Here is a 23,779-nt window from a genome sequence, read left to right on the forward strand (position 1 = left end):
TCTTAACCATTTTTAAGTGTGTGGTTCAGTACATTCACTAAACTTTTTTTTAATAAACATGTTTTTAAAAACATCTCTGCTTTAGACCAACAACCTTTTTTTAAAAAATTGAGGCATAACTGATTTACAATGTTGTGTAAATTGCTGGTGTACAGCAAAGCGATTCAGATAGATATATATAGATATATATACAGATATATATATATGAATGTATATATAGATATATATGAATGAATATATATATGAACATGTTCTTTTTCAGAAAAATGTTCTTTTTCAGATTCTTTTCCATTATAGGTTATTACGAGATATCGAATATAGTTCCCTGTGCTATACAGTAGGTCCTTGTTGTTTACCTATCTTATATATAGTACTGTCAAACTCCTAATTTAAATCCCAAACCCCTAATTTATCCCTCCCCACCCCTTTCCCCTTTGGTAACCATAAGTTTGTTTTCTATGTCTGTGGGTCTATTCCTATTTTATATATAAGTTCATTTGTATCATTTTTTTAGATTCCACATATAAATGACATATGGTATTTGTCTTTCTCTGTCTGACTTACTTCACTTAGTGTGATAATCTCTAGGTCCATCCATGTTGCTCCGAATGACCTTATTCCATTCTTTTCAATGGCTAATATTCCATTGTATATGTATACCACATCTTCTTTATCCATTCATCTGTCGATGGACATTTCGGTTACGTCCACGTCTTTGCTATTGTAAATAGTGCTGCTATGAACACTGGGGTGCATGTATCTTTTTGAATTTGCATATACCTTTTCATCTTTTCCGGATATTTGTCCAGGAGTGGGATTGCTGGTGAAAGAGCCATTTTTTGTTTGTGTTTATTTTTGTTTTTTTAATCATGTTTTATTTCCTTGCAGGTCTGCACTGGGCTTTAAAAGCAGGTGAGCATGTGATGGGTTGGGAGGGATTCTAAGCGTGATGCCTATAACCATCCAGGCTATTTTAAACTCTTTAAACAGGAAAAGGCTCAAAGATGAATGATGGGCTTCCCTGGCTGTATGGAAAGTTGTCTGGTGAGCTGTTTGTTCTCCAGCGGGTGGAGATCAGCTTGGAAGGGAAGGAACCTGGCACTGACTGAACATCTCACGTCAGGCACTTTCACTGACTGTCCCTCGTGAATAGTGAGACTGCTCCAGGGACGTGATTTCTGAGATATTCTACTTGAGCTTATTCTGGTCCAACATGCAATAGTCCCCCTCTGCACTGAACCCACCTGCCCCTCAAACACCAGCCAGCCTCTTATGCAGGGCCTAGTTCCTATACACCTCCTCAAACAGCTCTTCTGCATGGAATTTCTTTACAACGTGTTCCCTGCTCAGAGAAGGTTCCGGAAGCTTCTGGCTGAGCCGACAGGCCCACAACCACCCACCTACCCACGCCCGTGCCTGACCTCTGCCCCCTCCACCTCCTCCCTCCCTTGAGAGATGGGATGTTCACGCCTTTCTTCTTGGCCAACTTGAAACACACTCCAGTGTCGTAGACATTCTCAAGTTCTACATCTTCCCTGAGTCCCCACGGCTGCTCCTCTTATTCCGGAGGCCCCCACCTCCCTCTGCGCCTTCATCTTTCTCCAGGAGCTGAGCCCATCCCTCTGAGATCCTTCTCTTCAGGCCGACAGAGGTCCACCTCCTCTCCTGCTTCGCCGTCTCCTGGACCAATGGCGGCTTCCCTTCCGCAGGTCCCCGCCGGCCTTACTGCTCCTGCCTCTGGCTGGTCACCACCTTCTTCCTGAAGCGAACCCAGCCCATCTCCCTCCCACTTCCTTCCTTAGAGTCCTCTCCCCACCCCTTTTCATAGAAGAATTTGTTCCCGGGAACCACTCCCTCCCTCCACCCCACCACCTTTATCTCCCTGGTTTTCATGTTCCTCAAGTGACCCCGCAGTTGGAGTCTCAGCCTCGCCCTCAGTCCTCGGGGCAGACCTGCTTCAGGATCTGAGTGAGGTGCTAACATATCACTCTCCTCCACCTGCAGGCCCTCGGGACCACGTGGTCTCCCCTCCTCTAACGCTATCCTTGTGGCCATGGCAACCCATGAGAGAAATCCTTTGAGGGCTCCCCACGACCCAGGAAGAATTCCTTCTCCTGGCCCTCGAGGCTTCACAGGATCTCGGCTGGAGCTTGCTGTTCCCGCTCTCTCTGCAGCCTTGCCCTTCGCCTGCTCCAAGCTGCCTGCTTCCCACAGTGGTTTGCTATGTTTTCTTTCCCCTGAGCTGTGCCTGGGCCGTTCCACCGGCGCAAAACACCCGCCCTTCCAGCTGCTGCCTGTCAGAGGCCCGCAATCCCTCTCCTCCGGGGAGGATTCCCTGCTGCTGCCCTTGGGCAGAACCTCTGCCTTCACCGAACACTCAACACCCACGGTTACCCCCTCATGACACCCACCCATCGACTGTATGCACTGGGTTTCTTTCCACGTGGCCAGAACTTGCATAGCACCTGGCTCACAAAAAGTACTCAAAACAAGAGGTACTTGAATGGATGAAAGCAGTGTTACGACCTCACCTCTTTGTCTCCCTCTAGCCCTATTTCTAGAATTCTATTCTCTATTTCTAGAATTCACTAAATTTCTTCTAGCGATCACATAATACCAAATGCTTCTGAAGTTCCCAATTCTTTTTGGATAGAGTTTAATACACGAGGCTCTTGAATCATCTGATCTGCACCCGCTCATCACCATGCCTATGAGAGGGGACACCGAGTGGATGGCTATATTCCATTTGGAAATTAGCCATTTTCTTAATTCTGGGCCATCACTGAACAAACCTTTGCAAGGGCCAACCAAGGGGGCTTATTCACCTGGTCAGCTTCTTCCATGGGGTCTGGGGTGGGGGGCATGGAGGAGGGGGGGCAGCAGCAACTATTCACCAAGTAAATAGTTGCCGAGCCCCCAGGGAGGCAGCTAACATCTAATATTTCACCTACTATCAAACGACCCACGAGGCACAGCTATCTGACCCCCTTTTCATGTTAGGAACGTGGGTATCAGAGAGAACGAGCACCTCGCCCAAGATCGCACAGCTGCTGCATGTCTCCCGTCTTTCTTTCTCTTGTTTGTTTTACTGAGGTATAATTCACATACCACAAAATTCACCTTTTTAAAGTGCACAGTTTGGGACTTCCCTGGTGGTGCAGTGGACACGGGTTCACGGCCAATGCAGGGGACGTGGGTTCGATCCCTGGTCCAGGAAGATGCCACGTGCTGCAGAGCAACCAAGCCCGTGCGCCGAGACTACTGAGCCTGCACTCTAGAGCCCGCAAGCCACAGCTACTGAAGCCCTTGTGCCACAACTACTGAAACCCACGGGCCTAGAGCCCATGCTCCGCAACAAGAGAAGCCACTGCAACGAGAAGCCCACACACCGCAACGAAGAGTAGCCCCCGCTCGCCGCAACTAGAGAAAGCCCGCGCAGCCAAAAAAGTAAAATAAAATAAAGTGCACAATTCAGTGGGTTTTAGTATATTCACAAGGTTGCGCAACCATCCCCGCTATCTAACTTCATCACCCCCCAAAAGTAACCCATACCCCCTGGCAGTCACTCCTCTGCCACTCCCCCAGCCTCTAGCAACCACTAGTCTACTTTCTGTCTCTATGGATTTGCCTCTTCTGATCATTTCCTACACATGAAATCATTTGTGGCCTTTTGTATCTGGCTTCTTTCACTTAGCATAATGTTAGCATAATGCTTTCAAGGTCCATCCATGCCATAGCAGGTGTCAGTACTTCACTCCTTTTTAAGGCTGAATAATATTGCAGTGTATGGGTGAATCCCATTTAGTTAACCATTCATCCACTGATGGACATTTGGGTTGTTTCTGCTTTTTGGTTATTATGAATAGTGCTGCTAGAAACATTCATGTACAAGTTTTTGTGTGAATATATGTTTTCATTTCTCTTGGTACATACCTAGGATTGGAACTGCTAGGCAGATGCTCACTCCGTGTTTAACCTTTTGAGGAACTGCCAGGCTGTTCTCCACAGCAGCTGTACCATTTTCCCTTCCCGCCAGCAGTGCCCAAGGGCACATTCTCTGCCCTGAGGCTGTCCCTGCTCCCCTAGCTGGCAGGTGCCCCCCTGCCCCCAGCACAGGCTCTGGCATGTACCTACCTTCAGCGCCTGTTCCTTAAAGTACCGCAGGGCATAAGCAAAGATTTCAAGAGCTTTGATTTTCTTGCCATTTGCTGCCATCAGGTCTGTATCCATGGTGAGGTCCTAGAGTCGGGACAGGAATGAAATAGTAAAAAGAAGGAGAGACATGCCTTCTGGCTTTAAGCACTGTCACTTGGAGACCTGGGGAACCCAGTGAACCATGTCTGTGTTTCCTGGTGTTTGAGGGGCGGACTAGGACGGCACCTCCCCCAGGACAGGGCTGGCAGCGATGTCCCCTTACTGTGTAGGGGGCCCTGGCTGCTCCCCTCAGGCCCCACCTCCACTGCTCCCTTCTTCCCTCCCTCCCTCCCTCCCTCCTTCTTTTCCTCTCTTCCCTGGATCCTCTGGGGGCAGAGGTTTCGGGGCAGCAACAGAGCCCAGGAAGAAAAAAAACAGGCAGCAGACGTCACTCCCGATGCAATTTACATACTATTTCCACATGACACACATGCTCACCCTTGGGGACCCCCCAATGGAAGCCTAGATAATCACACCAAATCACTGACGTGCACGGTGCTAAACAGACACGAAGCTTTCACTTCCCGATGAGCTGCCAACCAAGTCACAAAAATAGAAGAGCTCCTATTTTAAGGGTTGTGCTGTCTAACCCACTGGGAGCCCAGCATCACTGCCTTCCTTCCTCTGCCAGAAGCTACAGCAGTTGCTGAGTGCAGTCCCGGGTGTAAGATGCTCCGTGAGATGCCGGACGGACTGCGGTCATTAAAAAATGATGAAAATAGTCCCCAGAGGGTGGGAATGGGCAGAGAGGGGAGCAAAAATCAGGAGGAAACCCCCAAGTCTCCTGGAACCAGAAGACGTATTGCCACCAGGGAAAAACATCAGTGTGGTCTCTGGATTGATCCAGGCTGGGTAATTAGTCTTTGCCTTTGGAGTGTGAAGGGGTATCAAGCAGCTAAACCGGCCTTGTGGGGCCTTGCCCATCATCCTGACCCCTCTACACATGCTCACTCCTCCCACATCTGGGGCTCAGCAAAGACACCCCAGCTTTGGGGTGGTGGCCCCCAGGCGACTTCCAGGCATCAGGAAGCCACAGGCTTGGAATTGAAAAATTCAAATTGAAAAAATTCCTGGGCTTCCACCTGCAGGAGATTCCTATTGGGCACTGCTGAATCCTATCAGGTGAAACAGGAAGGATGCATTTTGAGGCGAAGTCAGTGTGCTTCAGAGAGAGACACACACACGGGTGAGCACCGAGCCCTGGAAGGCAGGGTGCTGGCTGCAGCATTTCCCAGTAACATTTGTTTTGTCATCTGCAAACACTTAACAAGCAGACATATGAAAGCAATAAATAATAGAAGCTAGCAATTGACTTTAACTAAGGACCGACCGGCATGGTTCTGAGAGCTTTGTGTATTTTGATTCCTTTAATCCTTACAACATCCCCATAAGAAAAGCACTCTCCATGTCTCCATTTCACAGATAAGGTAAAGCAAGGCAAGGAGAGTCTAAGTGACTTGGATTAAGTATCTCAAAGGTGTCAGAGGTGGGATTTAAACCCAGGCCATCTGGCCTCATGGTTTGTGGTCTTAAACACTATCACCATCCAGCATCTCTAAGTACTGAGAGTTAAGGAAAATTTAAGGGATAAAATGCTTAAATTGAAAAAATTCTATCCTATGGCCCAACATTTCGATGAAGCTTGGGGGAGGGTGCTAATCAACTTGGCCATCTTACAAAACCCTGGCAAGTTGGAAGCAGAACTACTTCAGGCATTGGGCCTCCAATTATTGGGCCCTTGATTTCCTGAGCTACCTCCTTCCCCACATAGAAGGTTAATGAGCCATTGTTGCTGGTTGTTACTTCCAAACTGGTTAGTTATAACCACTACCCTGAGCCCCCAAAATGCTCCCTCGTCCCCGAGTCCTTCCTTCAGGATTCCTTGATCTCCCAACAATCCTGCAGGTGAAGGGGGATCTCCTGGCACAGCACGGGTCTCCCAGCCCCCTATGCCTGTGCTCCATCCAGGCAGTGTCTCTCTGACTGGTCAATTTCCAAAGCAAACAAGTTGCTAAACATTCTGAATATCTCCCTGCCCATGTGTACGTCAGAAAGTGCTGTGTGTCCCACAAAAGTGTCGTGTGCTCCAGGCTGTTTCTAAAATCAAGGTGAATGGACATTCATTTCTGCTTGGGAGAAACCTGAGGGCCCCCAAGGTCTGGAAAGGCTGGAGGAACCTCGGCTCTCGAATGCGGAGGACTTGGGGCCAGGGAGAGGCTGGCTCACCCCAGTGGTGTGCAGCTTCATCTTGAACTTCTCCAGGTACAGCCACTGCTTGGCCTCATTGGGATCCAGGTCGTGGTAAAAGTCCCTGGCGGCATACCCGAAACTGTGGAACTTCCTCTCCGGAGTCAACAAGATGGTGGTCGGAGTCTTCTGGTTGGACACCCCAGGGTCGCCTCCTTCCCATCGCCTGCCACCAAGGAAAGGCAGAGGTCATGGGCCTTCTTGCATAATCTCAATGCAGGCAGCACTGGTGTGAGCACCTACTGTGTGCGTGGCTGTTACAGATGTGAGTGCCCATGGTGGCTGCCAAAGGTGCCCTCTGGTTTAGCTGGTTGAGTAGTGACTGAGACACAACTTCAGTCAATAAGAAAAACGAAAGGGACAAGTGCCAGGTTCTTGCTAAGTAACAAAGTCTGCTTCATCCTTTCAGCGTTTACTGAGCATCTACTGTGTGCCAGCTGCCAGCGACACAGAGATGAAACATTTATGTCTCTGCCTTCAAATAACGCACAGCCTAGTAGGTAATGGTTTGTTTTTTGGCTTGGGTTTTGGTTCTTTAATTTGCAAGCACTCAATAGCAGATGGATAGCTGGTTTGCATCCTCTTTGAAACAGGTACGGTATAAACAAACACATAAATACCTGCCTCATCAGATGGAAATGAGGGGCCCAGGGAAATGTCCCAGAGGGGTCAGAGGAGACAGAGGTGCCAGAGCTGGGGCCTTGGAAAGAATGCAGGGCTCAGGAGAGACTTGATGTTGAAGGAGGGAAGGACACTGCAGGATGCTCTGAGGTGGGCAAGCTAAGTGACTGTGTAGGTTGGAGAAAGCGTGTAAATGAGAAGGGTGATTGTGTTCATGTGTGAAAAACGAGATTGGGAAGCTGGTAGGAACCAGGCTGAAGAGAACCCTGAGGAGTGAGAGATTTAGTCAGTGAGTAATAGGGAACCACTAAAGGTTTTAGAGCAGGGGCAGGATAGAAATCAGAGCTACTGTTGACTGCAGCGAACTGTACTAAAGGGCGGGAGACGGGAAGCCAGGTGGCTGAGCAGGAGACTCAGGCCTCGAGGTGAGGGAGCTCATACGGGGGTGGAGAGCCCTGGGAAGAGAGAGAGGGGACGACGGGGGAGGAGCCGTCCAGCGGAGAACCGAGCCAAATGGCCTCGGTGGTGAGCAGGTGCAAGGAGCCCCAGAGGTTTCAAGCATGGGAGCCTGGAGGAGACAGTGCCCCTCACAGATGCCAGCAGCCCTGGCCAAGAAGGAGACAGGAGGAAACGTGGAGAGCTTTATTTGAACGTTCTGGCATCGAACTCCCAGGAGGGGCTTGAAGATACAAGCCTGGGGTTCAGAAAGAGATCCAGGCAGGAAACAGACCTGGGTGCCCCCATACTGGGGGGACAGTCACAGCAACAGGGTGGGTGAGAGTGCTGACGGGAACCGTGAGGAGGGAAGGAACCATATCCTGCACATCTATATGCTGAAGAGGACCCAGAAGTGGGGAGGAGTGGATACAGACAGGCGGGCAGATGCGATGGGATTACGTCCTGGAACTGACGGATGGGTGCCATGGAGCAATCAGAGGGTAGGCTGAGCCCCAGCAAAGCTTCCTTCCTTCTCACAGATAGAAGGAAGGAGAAAAGTAAAGAGTGGATGTTTCTCCCTCCTTTGGGGCCACGGCAGAGAAGCCCCGGCTGCCAAGAGGCTCCACGAGCAGACTCTACCAGGTCCTGGCTCAGCAGCTGGCTCTGGTCCTGCCACTAGCCACACGACCCCTACGAGCAGCCCCCGCTGGAGACACATGCCCGAGAGGAAGCACACCTCTCTCCCTGGCCTGCCCTCCTGGGGAGGTGGCTGTACTCCTGGATAGGCTCTCACCTGCCCCTGGCACCACAGTCCAGACGGAGAGCCAACCTCCACCTAGATTTGCCACACAGATGAGGCTGGAGTCATCCCTGGCCGGTTTCCCAGTCAAGCCCCATGAGGATGCAGGTTTCTACCCAGGGAGCCAAAGTCCCCGTGGTGACCCCACCGAGACGCACGGGTGATCAGCAGCTCAGGCAGACACTGGCGCCTGGGCCAGAGGTGCGCTCCACACAACCTTTCGGGAATGGATTTTCCATTACTATTAACACTGACATTTTCAGTAGGTAATGGACTTCCTGAGGTTTTGCCCTTCAAATTTTTAATTCTTCATCCCTATTTAAATACAAAAACTTACACTTTCTCATTCATAACTCTGTCAGTCTGGATCATGGTTATGTTAATATGTTCTGACTGAAATAAAATTCAGGTAGAACCTCCCTCCAAAAATCTCTACGATAACTACGATAATGTCCCTGGAGACCCTGAATCTGTGGATGCTTTGTAAGAATTCCTCCCCAGCAAGTTCAAAGTTATTTTTGCTCTTTTTCTTTTCTTCAGTTTTCATTGTATGACTATCCCTTTGAAATAACATTTCTTAAAACAACTAGAAGCTGATAAATGTTGACTCTAGCTTTTAATACAGAGCTCTTTTCTTTCCGAGGTTCCCACCTCAGGAGATGGCAGAGCGGACCCGCACAGCATCTGTCCCACGAACCCGAGGCAGAATCTCGGTGGTGACTGAACACCGAAGGCTCTGCCGCAATCAGGGTTCTCTACTAGAACGGGCGTTTTGTTATTTCCTGATGAGACGACACCCACGGGTCTCTGAAGCATCTTAGGACACCCAGTTTTCCAGAGGAAAGGCAGGGCCTAAATCAAGAGTGGGGTAGGGATCACTTTTATCATGACTTATGTTTTAAACAGCACTCTCTATAGAAAATGCGTAAGATCTTACTCTGGGAGTGATAACTAAATTCCACAATGGCCAGCTGAAGGAATTGCAAAGCCCATCACGATGTATCTTCAGAGCCATCCTTGGATTTGGAAAATCAGGGTGATAAATCCCTAGTTCACAAAGCTTTGAGTGGCCACAGACTGCAAGAAGGCGTGAGCCAGTCTGGGGGAGCAGGCACTGGTGCCAGGATAGACCAGGGTCCTCGCAGACAGCTGATCACACGTGGATGGGGTAGACGCCAGGGCTGCTGTGTGCATGAGTGGGGGGGCGGGGGGCGGGGAGTGGCCCAGGAGACCCAGGGCAGCTTCAGGGTGAAGTTGGCTGAAATTCACCCCACTCTGCTTTTTCTCAGGTGCTTCCCACTTCTGATTACCGTCATCTCATGACTTCACTTGAAAGAGCCAGCACCTTCCCTGCTTACTACCTGCTAAGTGCTTGATGGGAAATCTCGTTACATTTGTACACACACTCTGTCAAGCAGGTACTGCTATTATCCCCATTTCACAGATGAGGAAACAGAGCTTTAGAAGGTTCAACAATTGCCTGACGTCACACAGTGGTGAGTGGAGGCCTGGATCTCCTCCATCACCAGCACCTTAAAAGTCAGCACCTCTTGCCCAGGCTGTACGCTGGAATCACCTAGTTTCAAACATACTGTCCAGGTCCTTCCCCAAACCAAGTCAGAATTAAAGCAACACATTGACAGACCAGGAACCTGGAGCCCAGAGATCAGAAGTGGCTTGCCCCAAGTGGCACGGTGAGTTTGGGCCAAGCGGGGCCAGAATCCAGGACCTGCTGACTACGTACCATTCACCTGCTCACTGTACTAATCCCTCTCCCCTCCCCCAAGGACCTCCCCCAAGTCTCCATAGTTACAGCGACCGGCACCAGCACCTGCCCCTCCCTGCCCACAGCACTCACCTCATCACATGGATGCATTCTGGCTCCTTGGTGAAGCTGTAGGCATAGCCGCTGGATGTGGTCCCAAAGTCGACAGCCACCACCACGAGAAACGCCTGCTGCTCAGAGACGTTTGGGTCGGCATCGTTCTGCAGATAACCGAGCGGGGTACAGGGAGTGGGTGGGGCAGTCAAGCCAGGCTTTCAGAAGGGTTCCACCCTGCCCTGCTGTGTGCCCACTGTAGACAGAAGCATATTGCACATTCTGGTTCAAGGCTGCCACGTGGTGAGCCCTGGGGAGAGGGCAGGCTTTCTCAGCCCCTACCTGACCGACTCAGGGAGAAATGGAGGTGTCTCCTGAACAAGGGCCAGGCCACTGGGGAGGGCCCCTGCCTACACTTGCCCAATACTCCCTTTATCAACTGTGCACAAACGTGGCTAATTACGGGAACTCTTCCATCTGGGCTGGAACCCCAGTGGTTCCCTGAGTGACACCCCCCTCTGCCCCCCATTGCCCTCCCCCAGTCCCTGCACAGATCTCCAGACCCTGCTCAGCTGTGCCCTGTGCACCTGCCAGGTGACCCCTCCACCTGCCCGGGCGTGTCATGCATGGATCTGGGGCTCAGCATACCAGGGACCCTGCCCAGTCCTGCCATAGCCATCATATGACCCTGCTGAGTCCTGTCCCCTTGGGGCCCCGAGCCTTTCCTCATCTGTCAAGTGAGTTGGTCAGGCCATTACAGACTTCCAAAAAATCCTTTAAGCAAATGTAGACTTTTTTTTTTTTTTAACATCCACAGAACTTCAAATTATACCAATAATTTTTGGATTTGAAGAGTATTGGTTAGAGCAGGGGGTGAGAACCCCACATGTCTGGCCTTTCATCACACTGCCCCCCCATCCCGTTCAGCTTATCCTGAAGCTTTTACAGGGAACCCTCAGGGTACAGAGTTTGAAAACCACAGGACCCAGCTGTTAGGTGACCAAGCCTCTCAGTTTTCCCAAGCCTGAGGGAGTTCCAGGATACAGGACTTTGTGTGGAAACCAGGATGGTTCCAGGAAAACCAAGACAAGCTGGCGTCCCTACCTAGCGATGGCTCTGAAGTTCTTCTCAGCAGGGTCTGCTTTGAGGCTCTGAGCAGCTTGTACAAAGCCGCCCTTTCCTCCGGGTACCTCTCTCTGGTTGGCTACATGTAAATCCCTGGAACGGCTGCCCCACAGTATCCACCTTTGCAGTGAGGGGCAGGGTGGGAGCAAATGCCCAGCCTCCAGCCCCCCGCGCTGCCCAGGTCCTCTCTCTCGGGCAAGCTGGTGCAGAAGCAATTACAGCCACAGCTTTTGGTCACGGCGGTTAACTACAGTGGAAAAGCCACTGCATTTCACTGACTCACCCGCCAGCCCAAAGTGGCTGCTTCCTCCCAAGAGGATGCCTCGCAGTCTCTGAGCCCTGAATCTTTAAAGAGCTGCTCCCACCCTGCCTGCTCATGTTACCCACACCCAGGCCAATGGCTCCAGAAGCACCAGCCACACCACGGAAAGCCTTTGCTGACCCACAGTGGCGAAGGGGCTTGGTAAGGCTCACGTGGCTGGTACTAGGACAACTTAATCTCCACCCATGAACGTGAGAAGCCGCTCAGAAGCCCATCACGTGAGAGGCGCCTCTGAAAGCAAAGTAATCAGCACACGTACCCCCCTCCCCATACACACACATTTCTTACCACAGTGTGGGAAGGGGACAGAGGTGTTACTCCTGTGTCCCCCAGACTCCGGGCTGGAGATGAATATGCAGAGGTAGGGGCCATTTCTGAAAGGAAAGACAAGTGCGCTCCTTAGAGGTGGTGTGGGCTGAGCCGGAGAGCAGCAATGCGGGCTGGGCGGCTTTGCTCCTGCAGGGACTGTTGCCCCTGGAAAGCCAGCTAACGTGGGGCGAGGCTGAACTCCAGCCAGAAAGGTAGGGTGTCTGATCTGTCCACCCCCGTATTTGATATTTAAAACTTGACCAAATGAGACGCTCCTCTTCTCACAGTGACCACCAGGACTCTCCCTATGTGCCAACCAACTCCCACTTAGCAGAGAGGCTGCCCAGTCCCCAAATCGCCTTGGCACCTGGCTCATGCCCTCTGCAGAGCTGGTCCTTAGCCCAGGCACCAGTATGGACCAGAGGAGCCTGTAGCCCCCTGAGATGATGTGCAAATTTTTCATGCATTTTCTTGGAAGGGCATCCACAGCTGTCAGGTTCCCAAAGGAGTATGGGACCCCACCCCAAAGATTAACAACCCTAATCGTAAGAATAGAGGACAGGAGTGCAACTTCCAGAAATAATTCCCTTGCTTTGTGGATGCATCACCTCCTCCCTCCCTCTGGCATGAGGCCCTGCCAGAACAAGGGGAACTCATCTCTCTTCAGTGATGCTGAAGGGTTTTGATATTCAATTAAAAAAAACAAAACAAAAAACATAGCAGAAAGACAGATAGATTAGCATTCCTGGGTCCCCCAGTCGGGGCCCTGCAACAGACACGAGGTCAAATCAGAGAAGAGCCAACAGCAAGGCAGCATGAATAGCATTTTGTCGATTCCCCTACTGCTCTTGCAATTACTCAGGCACAGACATTTGTTCTGAAACCTTGCCAGAGCCCCGTGGCTCTCCCCCAGGGATGAGCACCCAAGGAGAATTCGCCCTGTCCCTGGTCAGTGCTGGAAGCTCCACCCACTCTCCCTGCCCGCTGCCCAGGACCGGCAGGGCCTGCAGGGCAGCGGAAAAAGCACTGCAGGCTCCCCCTGCAGAGGTGATGGCCAGACCCTGGGCACCAACAAATCCCAGGTACCATCCAGTACGTTCTGCAAATACTGCTCCATTCAGTATATAGACTAATACCTGATGGGGAAAAAAACGGGTAATGTGCTACAAAACACCTGTAGTCAAGGAAACCCATAGGGTATGAGGTATCTGAGAAAGACCTGTCTGCTTCTAGGGAAGCACTAGGAGTGGCTCCATCTGCCTCTGCTTGCCAAATCACTTTGGTTAATCCCACGCGCTTACTGATTTTTTTTTTTCCTGCTTAGTGAGAACTCAAACAGCATCATTACAGTGGGCGCCAAATGGGTTGAGGGAATAAAATGAATCATGAAAGAGTGAATACAAAGCTTCAAATCTGCACAGCCACCTTCCCAATCTGCAGGCGTATGCTCCCTCTCCTCCTGATAAGGCTCAGTTCCAACCTCTGGGAGAAAGGTTCAGAAGCAAGTAAGTACAGAGGCCACAAATCAACTTGTGGGGCAAAGGACTTAAACAGACATTTCTCCAAAGAGCATACGCTAATGGTCGATAAGCACGTGAAAGATGCTTAACTCATTAGTCATTAGGGAAATGCACTCATTAGTCATTAGGGAAATCAAAACCACAGTGAGATACTGCTTCACACCCACTAGGATGGCTCTAATTGAAAAGAAAAAAAGGAAATAACAAATGGTGGCAAGGATGTGGAGATATTGGACCCCCTGTATATATCTTGTGGGAATCTTATATCTGTGATAAGCAGTTTGGTAGTTCCTCAAAAAGTCAAATACAGACTTACCATAGACTCAATTCCACTCCTAGGAATTCCACTCCTAAGTATCTACCCGAAAGAATTGAAAACAGGGACGCTTGTGTGTGCGTGTTCACTGCAGCATTATTCACAAAAACCAAAAAGTGAAAACAACCCAAGTATCCATCAACAGACAAATGGATAAACAAAATGTGGTATATCCATTCAATGGAATATTATTCAGCTGTAAAAAGGAATGAAATTCTTACACATGATACACCATGGATGAACCTAGAAAACATTATGCTAAGTGAAATAAGCTGGACACAAAAGGACAAATACCATATAATGTTTAGAACAGGCACATTCATAGAGACAGACAGTAGATTAGAAGTAGCCAGGGGCTAGAGGGGGGAATGGGCAGTACAGAACTTCCATGTGGGGTGATGACAAATTTTGGAAAAAGTAGTGACGGTTGCACAACATTGTGAATGTAATTAATGCCACTGATTTGCACACTTAAAAATGGTTAAAATAGCAAATTTTATGTTATATATACTTTACCACAATAAAAAAATTTTATTAAAAAAAACTTGCTCGGGGCTTCCCTGGTGGCGCAGTGGTTGAGAGTCCACCTGCCGATGCAGGGGACACGAGTTCGTGCCCCGGTCTGGGAAGATCCCACGTGCCGCGGAGCCGCGAGGCCCGTGAGCCACCCTCTCTCCACCCGCTACCTGCAAGGCCTGCAGCCGTGTGTCCACGTTTGCACAGAAGGTTTTGGAAGACACCGAATGTCTAATTGCCCAGAAAATCTGGTGCCGGCAATTAGCAAACAAGCTATTTATCTGCAGACAAACCATCCACCCCGCTGTCTGCTTGGTTCTAATTATGCCATCACTCAGCCCTTCTCAGAGCATGTCCTACTGACTTGTAAAACAGCATGTGTTGGGCCACACACTGAACACATGCCTTGGGCCCCCAGAGGACTCCAGGGAATTTGAAGATAAGAACCAAGGATGTTTTTTGGTTCTCCCTGTACCTCCCTCCCACCCTGCCTCTGGTTCAGTACGAAATAAATCATTTGACTTGCTGATCACCCAGCCAGGCCTAGAGGCAATCGAACTTCATGGATTTTCTCCATTAGAAATTAAAATGCAGCTACATTGTGCGATGATTTAAAACTGATTTGCACAGAAGGTATGGAGGAGTAACATTTTTATAGACATTTGCATATCATGCACACCCACATCTATAGCTCTATAGATCCCAAATCAAAGGTAATTCACCAGTTAATGTGCACTGACCCTCCACAGAAATATAAAGAGCCTGTAGTGATAACTTTGTTATCAAGCTAATATTTCTTTATTTAACTATTTAAGATGTCAAAAAGGTGCTCAAATTTTTTAGGGAAAAGAATATGGAAAAGCCTACTTTAGCCCCTGCGGGATGTGAGAAGTTTCTGGTGTGCTAATAATCCCAACCAATCTTGAGAGCTTTCATTCAATAGGTAAGTGATTAAGAATAAACACAACAGGGTCAATAGAATATTATCTATTGGTCTACAGATAATTGACAGATCTAAGCTAACAGACAAGAGGAGAGAGTTGATGCATGGAATGTCTATATGTACAAGGTACATGCTGTGTGTCCTGGCTACCAATTAAACCTAGGCCATTATCCACAGTAAGAAACACCAACTGTCATTCACTGGGACCCTGTTTAATTTTCTCTGTAAAGCCAATATAGTAACATCTGCCCCATGACTGCTCCCGCCTACGTGATATTCCAGTTCAGTACAGAGTGTACTGGACACATGAGGAGCAGAAGAGAAAGGCAAAGCTAAAAGCCCAAGAAGAAGAGAGATTTTTAGAGTCCAGGCTTGGAAGAGAGAAAGGAAGCTGATGAAAAGAAAAGTGATACTCACCTGCGGAGGTAAGGAGAGAAGACTGGTAAAAGAGATTAAAGGAAAATGCTCTACCAGAAGTGTAGTCAAGGGCAGAGCCCAGGGATCAGGGAGCTTTAAGAAATACCTACTCTGCCGTTCCCACAAGATTAAACAGACACTCAAAGCACCTTCCCATTTCAAGCACTAAGTTACTCTGAAATGCAGTAACACAGAGGGATTTGATGATTTCACATCACAGAACCAGAAAAACAAGGAACGTTTCAAGAATGCAAACTATCAGCCACAGAATCAAGCCGCGGAGGAAGAGACCGGAAGCTTCCTAGAAAACCAATAGGAAACAATCTTCAGGTCTTCCTTGTCATTAGTTTTAGATGACTTACCATTACTTATGTCTTATACACTTACTGTATATAAGTAAGTAATCTTTACTATATATAAGTATATAATCTTTTTTAGTTTAGTAAATATAAAAATAGATACAGGTGTTCCTAGGTTCACTCTTAACCTGGGACTCAGCCCGCAAAACATTCTTCAACCAAGTCATTTAAAAAATAATTTTTGCAGCAAAGAGGGATGTATAAATAAATGAAAATATTTATGCAGCCAAGTAGAGGATATGAACAAGTAAAAATAGGATTCAACCAACAAGTCTCCTGCCACAGGATTTTTTAGACCCCAAAGCAGACAGCAGAGGAGAAACTACTTGAACTTGTGAGGTTAATACTTACCACTTGCCTTAACAGTGTAATAATTAAAATACAGCCTTCATCAGGGTTCCTGCTATAAAACATGAGACTTGTAAAATCCAGACACATTCTCATTTGCTCCTGGCTCTCATGGCTTTAATCAAAGCAGACACTCCTAAAATAAAAAGTAGTTTTAATAAGAGAACCTCAGAGACAGCCATAGTTCATGAACTTGCTCGTTGCTCTCCTCTGCTGGAGACATTAGTCAGCAAAGAGCCGTGAGCAGAATCGTGGACTTTCCGAGATACATATCAAGTCGATCCTGCTCCATAAGTACAACATTTTAAAAGATGAAGACGGAACCATTGGGCTGACTTTATTTTACAAGGCTCCAGGCTCATGTGAAATGACAGGTGGTCTCAAACAATGGAGACTCCCCAGCTTTTTCAAATAGGCCTCCTTGCTAGCTTTCAGATTTATGTTCTATCAAACAAATGCTCAATTCCAAAAGGATTTTTAAGGTCTGGTCCTTATGATTTTTAAAATGCAGTATATAGGTTCATTTCTTTTCTCCTGCTAGCCATGAGATAATAGGTTATTTGCTGACAGTTGCCTAAAATCAGGCCATTTGAAAAAAGCTCTCCCTTTCTCTCTCCTTATATGCCCTCCCTGTAGTGTCATCTTTGAAAGTTGATCAGCTCAAGGTCATGTGTAGGTTACTGGCAAATATCTTTTAAGAAGGAAAATTTTAAATTCTTATTACCCTATAACAGGCTGCATGGCTAGCTGAACTAATGCATTATTACCGTAAACTGAACTTCCATTTCAGTAAATAATTTATGGGGTTCTTTTTCTATCACCATGGTTGATGTCCAAAGTAAATGGAAATTTTATTGGTGTGAACTGAGAGAACCTCCTGACTTCAAAGAACACAGAGCGTAAAATAGCTGCTCTCCAAATGCTAAATAACAATTATGGAAATGAGCATTTATTGTGGCAGAAACCACAGCATCATGCACCAGGGGGCTGCGTCAGGCCCATCCTGACACTGGACGGCAACTTCCAGTTACCGTCCCCATCGCTAAATGGATTAGGAGATAAGGTACCCCAGTGAGAGAGAACTGGAGCATCGGAGTTTCCCCGGAGACAGTGAGATCCCCAAGTTCCTGCAAGCTCAGTCCACGTGCGGTGGCAGTTCACAATTTCTCTCTTAACCATAGGTTCACAGGAACACGCATGTTCAGGCAGCTGCTGGGGGAGGTGAGGAAGTGCTTTCTAGACCAACAGGTCTTCCTACTAATTTTCATGAATTATATTCAGGAACCACACAGCCTCTGCCCACTGGGACCCAGCATTTGAAGGGGCTCCACCAGATCACCCCATACACAGGATTAAGATACTTCTGTCCACCCAGCTTCTCTTTCACAGACTCTGGGCTCATCTGGGCAAGGCCATGCCTTATTTCATCTTTGATTCCTCAGCTCCTGATTTGTCACAGGCACTCAGTAAATGTAGGGTGGATGGATGGATGGATAGGTGGTTGGGTGGGTAGATGGATGGATGGATGGGTGGATGGATGGATAGGTGGTTGGGTGGGTAGATAGATGGATGGATGGGTGGATGGATGGATAGCTGGTTGGGTGGGTAGATGGATGGATGGATGGGTGGGTGGGTGGATGGATGGATGGATGGATGGATGGATGGATGGATGGATGGATGGATGGGTGGGTGGATGCATGGATGGATGGATGGATGGATGGGTTGATGGATGGATAGCTGGTTGGGTGGGTAGATGGATGGACAGATGGGTGGATGGGTGGATGGATGGGTGGATGGGTGGGCGGATGTTCCTAACGTGTGCCCAAAAGTGGACTCAGTGACTATCCATAGACTTGGAGGGCCACTGAGGTCTTTCCCAACTGAGGCATCAACCCCCGAGTCAGGATATTAGTAACACATTTCCTGAGTTACCTCCAACAACGTGGGATCAGCTCTCAAATCACCCCCAGACCTGCCTCTCTCCTCAAATGTCCCTTTTGGTTGGTGCAACCACCATAGCTCCCAGAAGGGAGATTTCCTAGGCTTCTCCCTCCCCTCTCATTGCACTCCCAAGCCCTGTCATTCCTACTTCTTAGCATCTCTCACAGTCACCCCCTGCAGCCTCACCACCACAACCTTGGTCCAGACCCTGCTGACCTTTACCAGGGCTCCCACACAGCCTCTTAGTCTCCCCGCTCTGAGTCTCCCCATCCAAGTCACGCTCCTCCACAGTCAGAGCCATCCGGTCAAAACTGAGGTCTGCTCACGTTACTCGACCAGGCCAGGGCCTTCTATTCCCATCCCCCACAGGATAAACCTAGCACACAGCTAGCATCCAGGCCTTTAAAAGTCCACCCCGCCTCCCTCTGCAGCCTCATCTCTCTCCATCGCCCCCATCCCTGGCTCCACCCAATCCTTTCACAGGCCCTGGAACATCTGTGCTCAATCCAGCCTCCAGACCCCTGCACACACTGTTCCCCTGCCTGGAGTGCACCCCACTTCCACCCCCTACTCCGGGGAACTCCACCTCCAAAAGTCAGTCCCCTCTGTTTGAGGGAGAAAAGCCTTCTCTACTCTCTCAGTACAGAGGAGAGAGGAACTTCTTCATTAGTGTCTGGGGACTGACTGGCAAAACCCAGACTTGCGGAAATGCTAAGGACAGCAGCCAGGTTTCATCAAGAAATAAATTACAGGGCTTCCCTGGTGGCGCAGTGGTTGAGAGTCCGCCTGCCGATGCAGGGGACACGGGTTCGTGCCCCGGTCCGGGAAGATCCCACATGCCGCGGAGCGGCTGGGCCCGTGAGCCATGGCCGCTGAGCCTGTGCGTCCGCAGCCTGTTTTCCACACCGGGAGAGGCCACAGCGGTGAGAGGCCCGCGTACCGCAAAAAAAAAAAAAAAAGAAAGAAATTACAAGGAAAATACAGGGGAAAGAAGGAGGGGAAACTATAGATTAAAGGGTCTCTCGAACTTTGATGTGCATCAGAATCACCTTGGAGCGCTTATTAAAACAGATGTGCTGACCCCACCCCCAAAGTTTCGACTCCAGTAGGTCTGGGAATGCTGATTATCTGCATTTCTAATGAGTTACCAGGCCATCTGGGTCAGCCCCAGACAAAGGCTATACCTTAAAAAGACATGTAAAATACAAAGTAACTACAGTCATTGCAACACTTGGATCTTTATTGGACCATGATTCAAATGAACAAAAAAATTTATGCCATTTATGAGACAACTGGAAATGTCAACACTGACCAGATATTGATAATACGAAGAAATTATTGTTAGTGGTGTAATTATGTAACTTTTAAGAGTTGTTATCCTTTAGAGATACATTCTGAAATATTATCAGATGAAACAATATGATATCTGGGATTTTCATCAAAATAATATGGGATATTAATCCTTTGTCATTGCTTCATTTGCAAATATTTTCTCCCATTCTGAGGGTGGTCTTTTCGTCTCGTTTATAGTTTCCTTTGCTGTGCAAAAGCTTTTAAGTTTCATTAGGTCCCATTTGTTTATTTTTGTTTTTATTTCCATTTCTCTAGGAGGTGGGTCAAAAAGGATCTTGCTGTGATTTATGTCATAGAGTGTTCTGCCTATGTTTTCCTCTAAGAGTTTTATAGTGTCTGGCCTTACATTTAGGTCCTTAATCCATTTTGAGTTTATTTTTGTGTACGGTGTTAGGGATACAGCCACTATAGAGAAGGGTATGGAGGTTCCTTAAAAAACTAAAAATAGAACTACCATATGACCCAGCAATCCCACTACTGGGCATATACCCAGAGAAAACCATGATTCAAAAAGACACATGCACCCCAATGTTCATTGCAGCACTGTTTACAATAGCCAGGACATGGAAGCAACCTAAGTGTCCATCGACAGATGAACGGATAAAGAAGATGTGGCACATATATACAATGGAATATTACTCAGCCATAAAAAGAAATGAAATTGAGTTCTTTGTAGTGAGGTGGATGGACCTGGAGTCTGTCTTACAGAGTGAAGTAAGTCAGAAAGAGAAAAACAAATACCCTATGCTAACACATATATGTGGAGTCTAAAAAAAAAAAAATGGTTCTGAAGAACCTAGGGGCAGGACAGGAATAAAGACACTGACGTAGAGAATGGACTTGAGGACACAGGGAAGGGAAAGGGTAAACTGGGATGAAGTGAGAGAGTGGCATGGACATATATACACTACCAAACGTAAGGTAGATAGCTAGTGGGAAGCAGCCGCATAGCACAGGGAGATCAGCTCGGTGCTTTGGGACCGCCTGGAGGGGTGGGATAGGGAGGGTGGGAGGGAGGGAGATGCAAGAGGGAAGAGATATGGGAACACATGTATATGTATAACTGACTCACTTTGTTAGACAGCAGAAACTAACACACTATTGTAAAGCAACTATACTCCAAAAAAGATGTTAAAAATAATAATAATAATACGGGAGGGGAGGGACAGAGATTAAACGATATTGGCCACAAATTGATAATGACTGAACCTAGTGACTGATTCATCGGGGCTCAATACATTATTTGCCCTACTTTTATATATGCTTTGAACTTTCCATGATGAAAGAGTTGGTGTTTTAATGTACCAGTTTCATGTCCATCTCCCTCTTGTCAGGAGGGCAAGCGGATAGTTTTCTCGTGCTGTGTATCAATCAGAGCACCTGGCCCATCCATGGTAGGTAGGTGCTCCAGACATTTGTCAAGCGAATGAATACGCTAGTAAGAATATATATTCATTTAAACCGATACACGGGGACTCTGAAGGCCTGGGAAGGTTTCAGACCTGGGTCACCGGTGGGTGAGGGGTACAGGTTCAGCTGGCTTCTCTGGAGGTGAGACTGTTGGGAGAGCCCTTGAAGGAGTCTGAGTTTCAGCAGAACCCACCTAGCCCCCTTGCAGGCAGCAAAGCAGGTGTCTGACCACCAGCTGAGTGGCTCTAACTCTGAGGCGGGCTCCAGCAGCCCAGCCTCAGATACGAGGCCCTCCTAGACTTTGAAACCACCTCTGTAAACCCAGGGCCTCAGAGGAGGCAGGGGGCTGTCCCCCACCCACTGGATCCCTCCATGTTCTGAGAAATGGGGAGATGCCCCTGCAGACAGGCAGGGTTTCTCTAAAGACCAGGACACACCCTTTTTGCTGTGTTCAGACTCGCTGGGCTCCCAACTCCATGTGGAAGGGATGAGAAGCCTCAGTGAAGGCCTTGTTATCTCCTCACCCCCCTGAAGAATGGCCAGCTGCAGTGCCAATGTCAGCTGTCACCCTGTGACCCTTTGTACTAAAAGAACAAACGCTGAGGCCTCCAGAAAGGGAGGTGTCCTGAGGGGACCGGGCTGCAGGCACAGCATCCTCCATGCTCAGGCAGGGCAGCCAGCTTGGGCTGCAGGGTCGAGGGCCATGTCTCCCCAGAACTGGGGCAGCTTGAGAACAGGAGCAAAGCTGAAGTTGGCTCCTTAGCTGCAGTTCTTAAAGGAAAGTAAGGAAAGCAAAATGGCTTCTGAAGATGGAGAACATGGCGTGGCAGGTGGAGAAAGCGGAGGTCTGGACACCGGCTTGTGAGCCTGGAGAAACTACCTCACCTCTCTCCGGCGCATCTTCTCCCTCCATGAAGTGGGAATTTGGATTCTCAGGGCCTCAATCACTGTGTTGCAATGAGCAAAAGAGGTAAACCCTCAGAAATATGTAACAGTCCAGGATAAAAGGATCCAGGAAAAGGAGTAAGTCTGTGAATAAAGGTGATGGATTTGTTGTGGAACGTATTTCATTGATGTAACTGTGGAAAACACAAACGAAGGTATTCAGGCAATTGGAAATGCCTATGCATTCCAGGGAGAAACGTCTTATTCTAAATTCAAGTTCTTCCATTAAAGCTCATGCTTTGTGTCAATATTACCAAACTATTTACATGTGATTGTTATTTAGTGTATCTGTTCAATAAATATTGGTTTAATTCACCATTTGCTGAATTCCTTCATGGGGTCAGATATTTATGTTTCTTTTTAGTTTAGGCTCTTTTGCAAGTTTATTAAACTCAAATTATTAATTTGAAATTGTTAGAAATGTACAAACTCAGAAATCTATTAGGAAAGCTATCATGGTCGGCACGCACTGAATGCGAATTTCATGCCACACTAAGAGCTTTACAGGTGTGGCTTGAGAAAGCCTGCTGTTAGGGGCTGGAGGTACTGGCATTCTTCCACTGGATGGGTGAGAAACATAAGGCCCAGAAGGTTAAGAAAGAAGCCCACATTTTTAGGATGCGCCCCGGCTGGGTTCGGAGCTCGCCACCTCTGAGCCTGTGCCCCACACGGTACCCAACACCAGGTCCCGCGCAGGTATTGTTTCTCTTGAAAGATGAAACTACGAGAGAGGTGTTAGTGTTAACTTAAATCCCCATTTCACAGATGGGCAAATAGTGCAGGGGAGGTCAGGGGTCACAATCACAGGGCACCCCCAAGCCCCAGCGGCTGTCTCTGCCTCCGGGCTCAAAAGACTGCATGGCTCACCCTTCCTTTGGCTCCGAAGCCGCGCAGTGTTCTCCATTTCAAATGCCATAATTCTTCAAATCCAAATATCAGCGTGGGGAGGAGCCATGATAACACAGAGGCGCAGAGTCAGGAAAGCCTGGCCTCAAATCCTAGCATGGCCACTTCCCAGAGGCAGGCCCTGGGGTGAGCTACTTAGCCTCTTCCAGCCTGTTTTCCCACCCCTCCTGGAAAATGGGGGGGAGGGGATCATGATGATGGTGATACATTTCATAAGATCACTGTAAAATAATGCATGAATAAAGGAAATAATATCTATAAAACCTGGTGCATGGCGAGCACCTGATAAATTATAGATGACATTTATCATTGTCACCATGATCATCATCACCAAATCGGTCCAACTGCTGTTGAGAGAAAGCACCCACGTGCTTACACCAGGGGACAGAGCTCCCACTTATGCACAAGGGCGGCAAATGCATTTTCTTTACATTATGCTTCTCTGGGCTTCTTAATCAAGGATAAAAAGTCTCACCAGACAGAAACTTGGCAAATGGGACCCTCAGGAAAACTCAGTGATGGGAAACACAAGGGCCTTGCTGCCGTGGGTGAGGGAGACTGTCTGGCCCTGACTTCCCGCTCAGGCCACCTGCTCGCCTCAGGGGCACTTTCAGAATAACCACGGAGACCCTGGGAAGCCACGTGACCCTCCACGCCAGGCAATAAACTCAGGCTTTCCTTCCTCTGCGATGAAGCACATTTTCGAACTGACCGGGTAAATGAAGAATCACTCTCCCACCAAGGAAAAGATTCCACCTGCCTGGGCACCTGGAAGGCCAGGGTTTAGACTTCCCCAATTTCTATCGTGAACAGCCTTGGGATGGCTCAGCCCACAGAGGCCACGGCACAGCTGGCGCTGACTGTACTGAGACTAAAGCCAGGGGCAATGGCATTCCAGCCTGTTGGCCTCCCCCGGAGCGGGATCTTTCCC

The 23,779-nt window shown here is 48.5% G+C and overlaps 1 protein-coding gene across 2 annotated transcripts in view; it reads right to left on the minus strand.

Annotated features, from left to right (window-relative positions):
- The window catches only part of HSPA12A (heat shock protein family A (Hsp70) member 12A), a 162,117-nt gene that overhangs the window by 21,227 nt on the left and 117,111 nt on the right, over positions 1-23,779 (minus strand). For both annotated transcript variants that reach the window (XM_029201221.1, XM_029201222.1), the window contains 4 exons: positions 11,854-11,939; positions 10,158-10,285; positions 6,421-6,607; positions 4,135-4,239 (listed from right to left, as the gene is read on the minus strand). In XM_029201221.1, coding sequence (XP_029057054.1) covers positions 4,135-4,239; positions 6,421-6,607; positions 10,158-10,285; positions 11,854-11,939 — 506 coding nt within the window. The remainder of the gene's footprint in view (positions 1-4,134; positions 4,240-6,420; positions 6,608-10,157; positions 10,286-11,853; positions 11,940-23,779) is intronic.

Source organism: Monodon monoceros, unplaced genomic scaffold (assembly GCF_005190385.1).
Source record: "Monodon monoceros isolate NGI ecotype Baffin Bay Population unplaced genomic scaffold, NGI_Narwhal_1 Super_Scaffold_4, whole genome shotgun sequence".
Taxonomy (NCBI): domain Eukaryota; kingdom Metazoa; phylum Chordata; class Mammalia; order Artiodactyla; family Monodontidae; genus Monodon; species Monodon monoceros.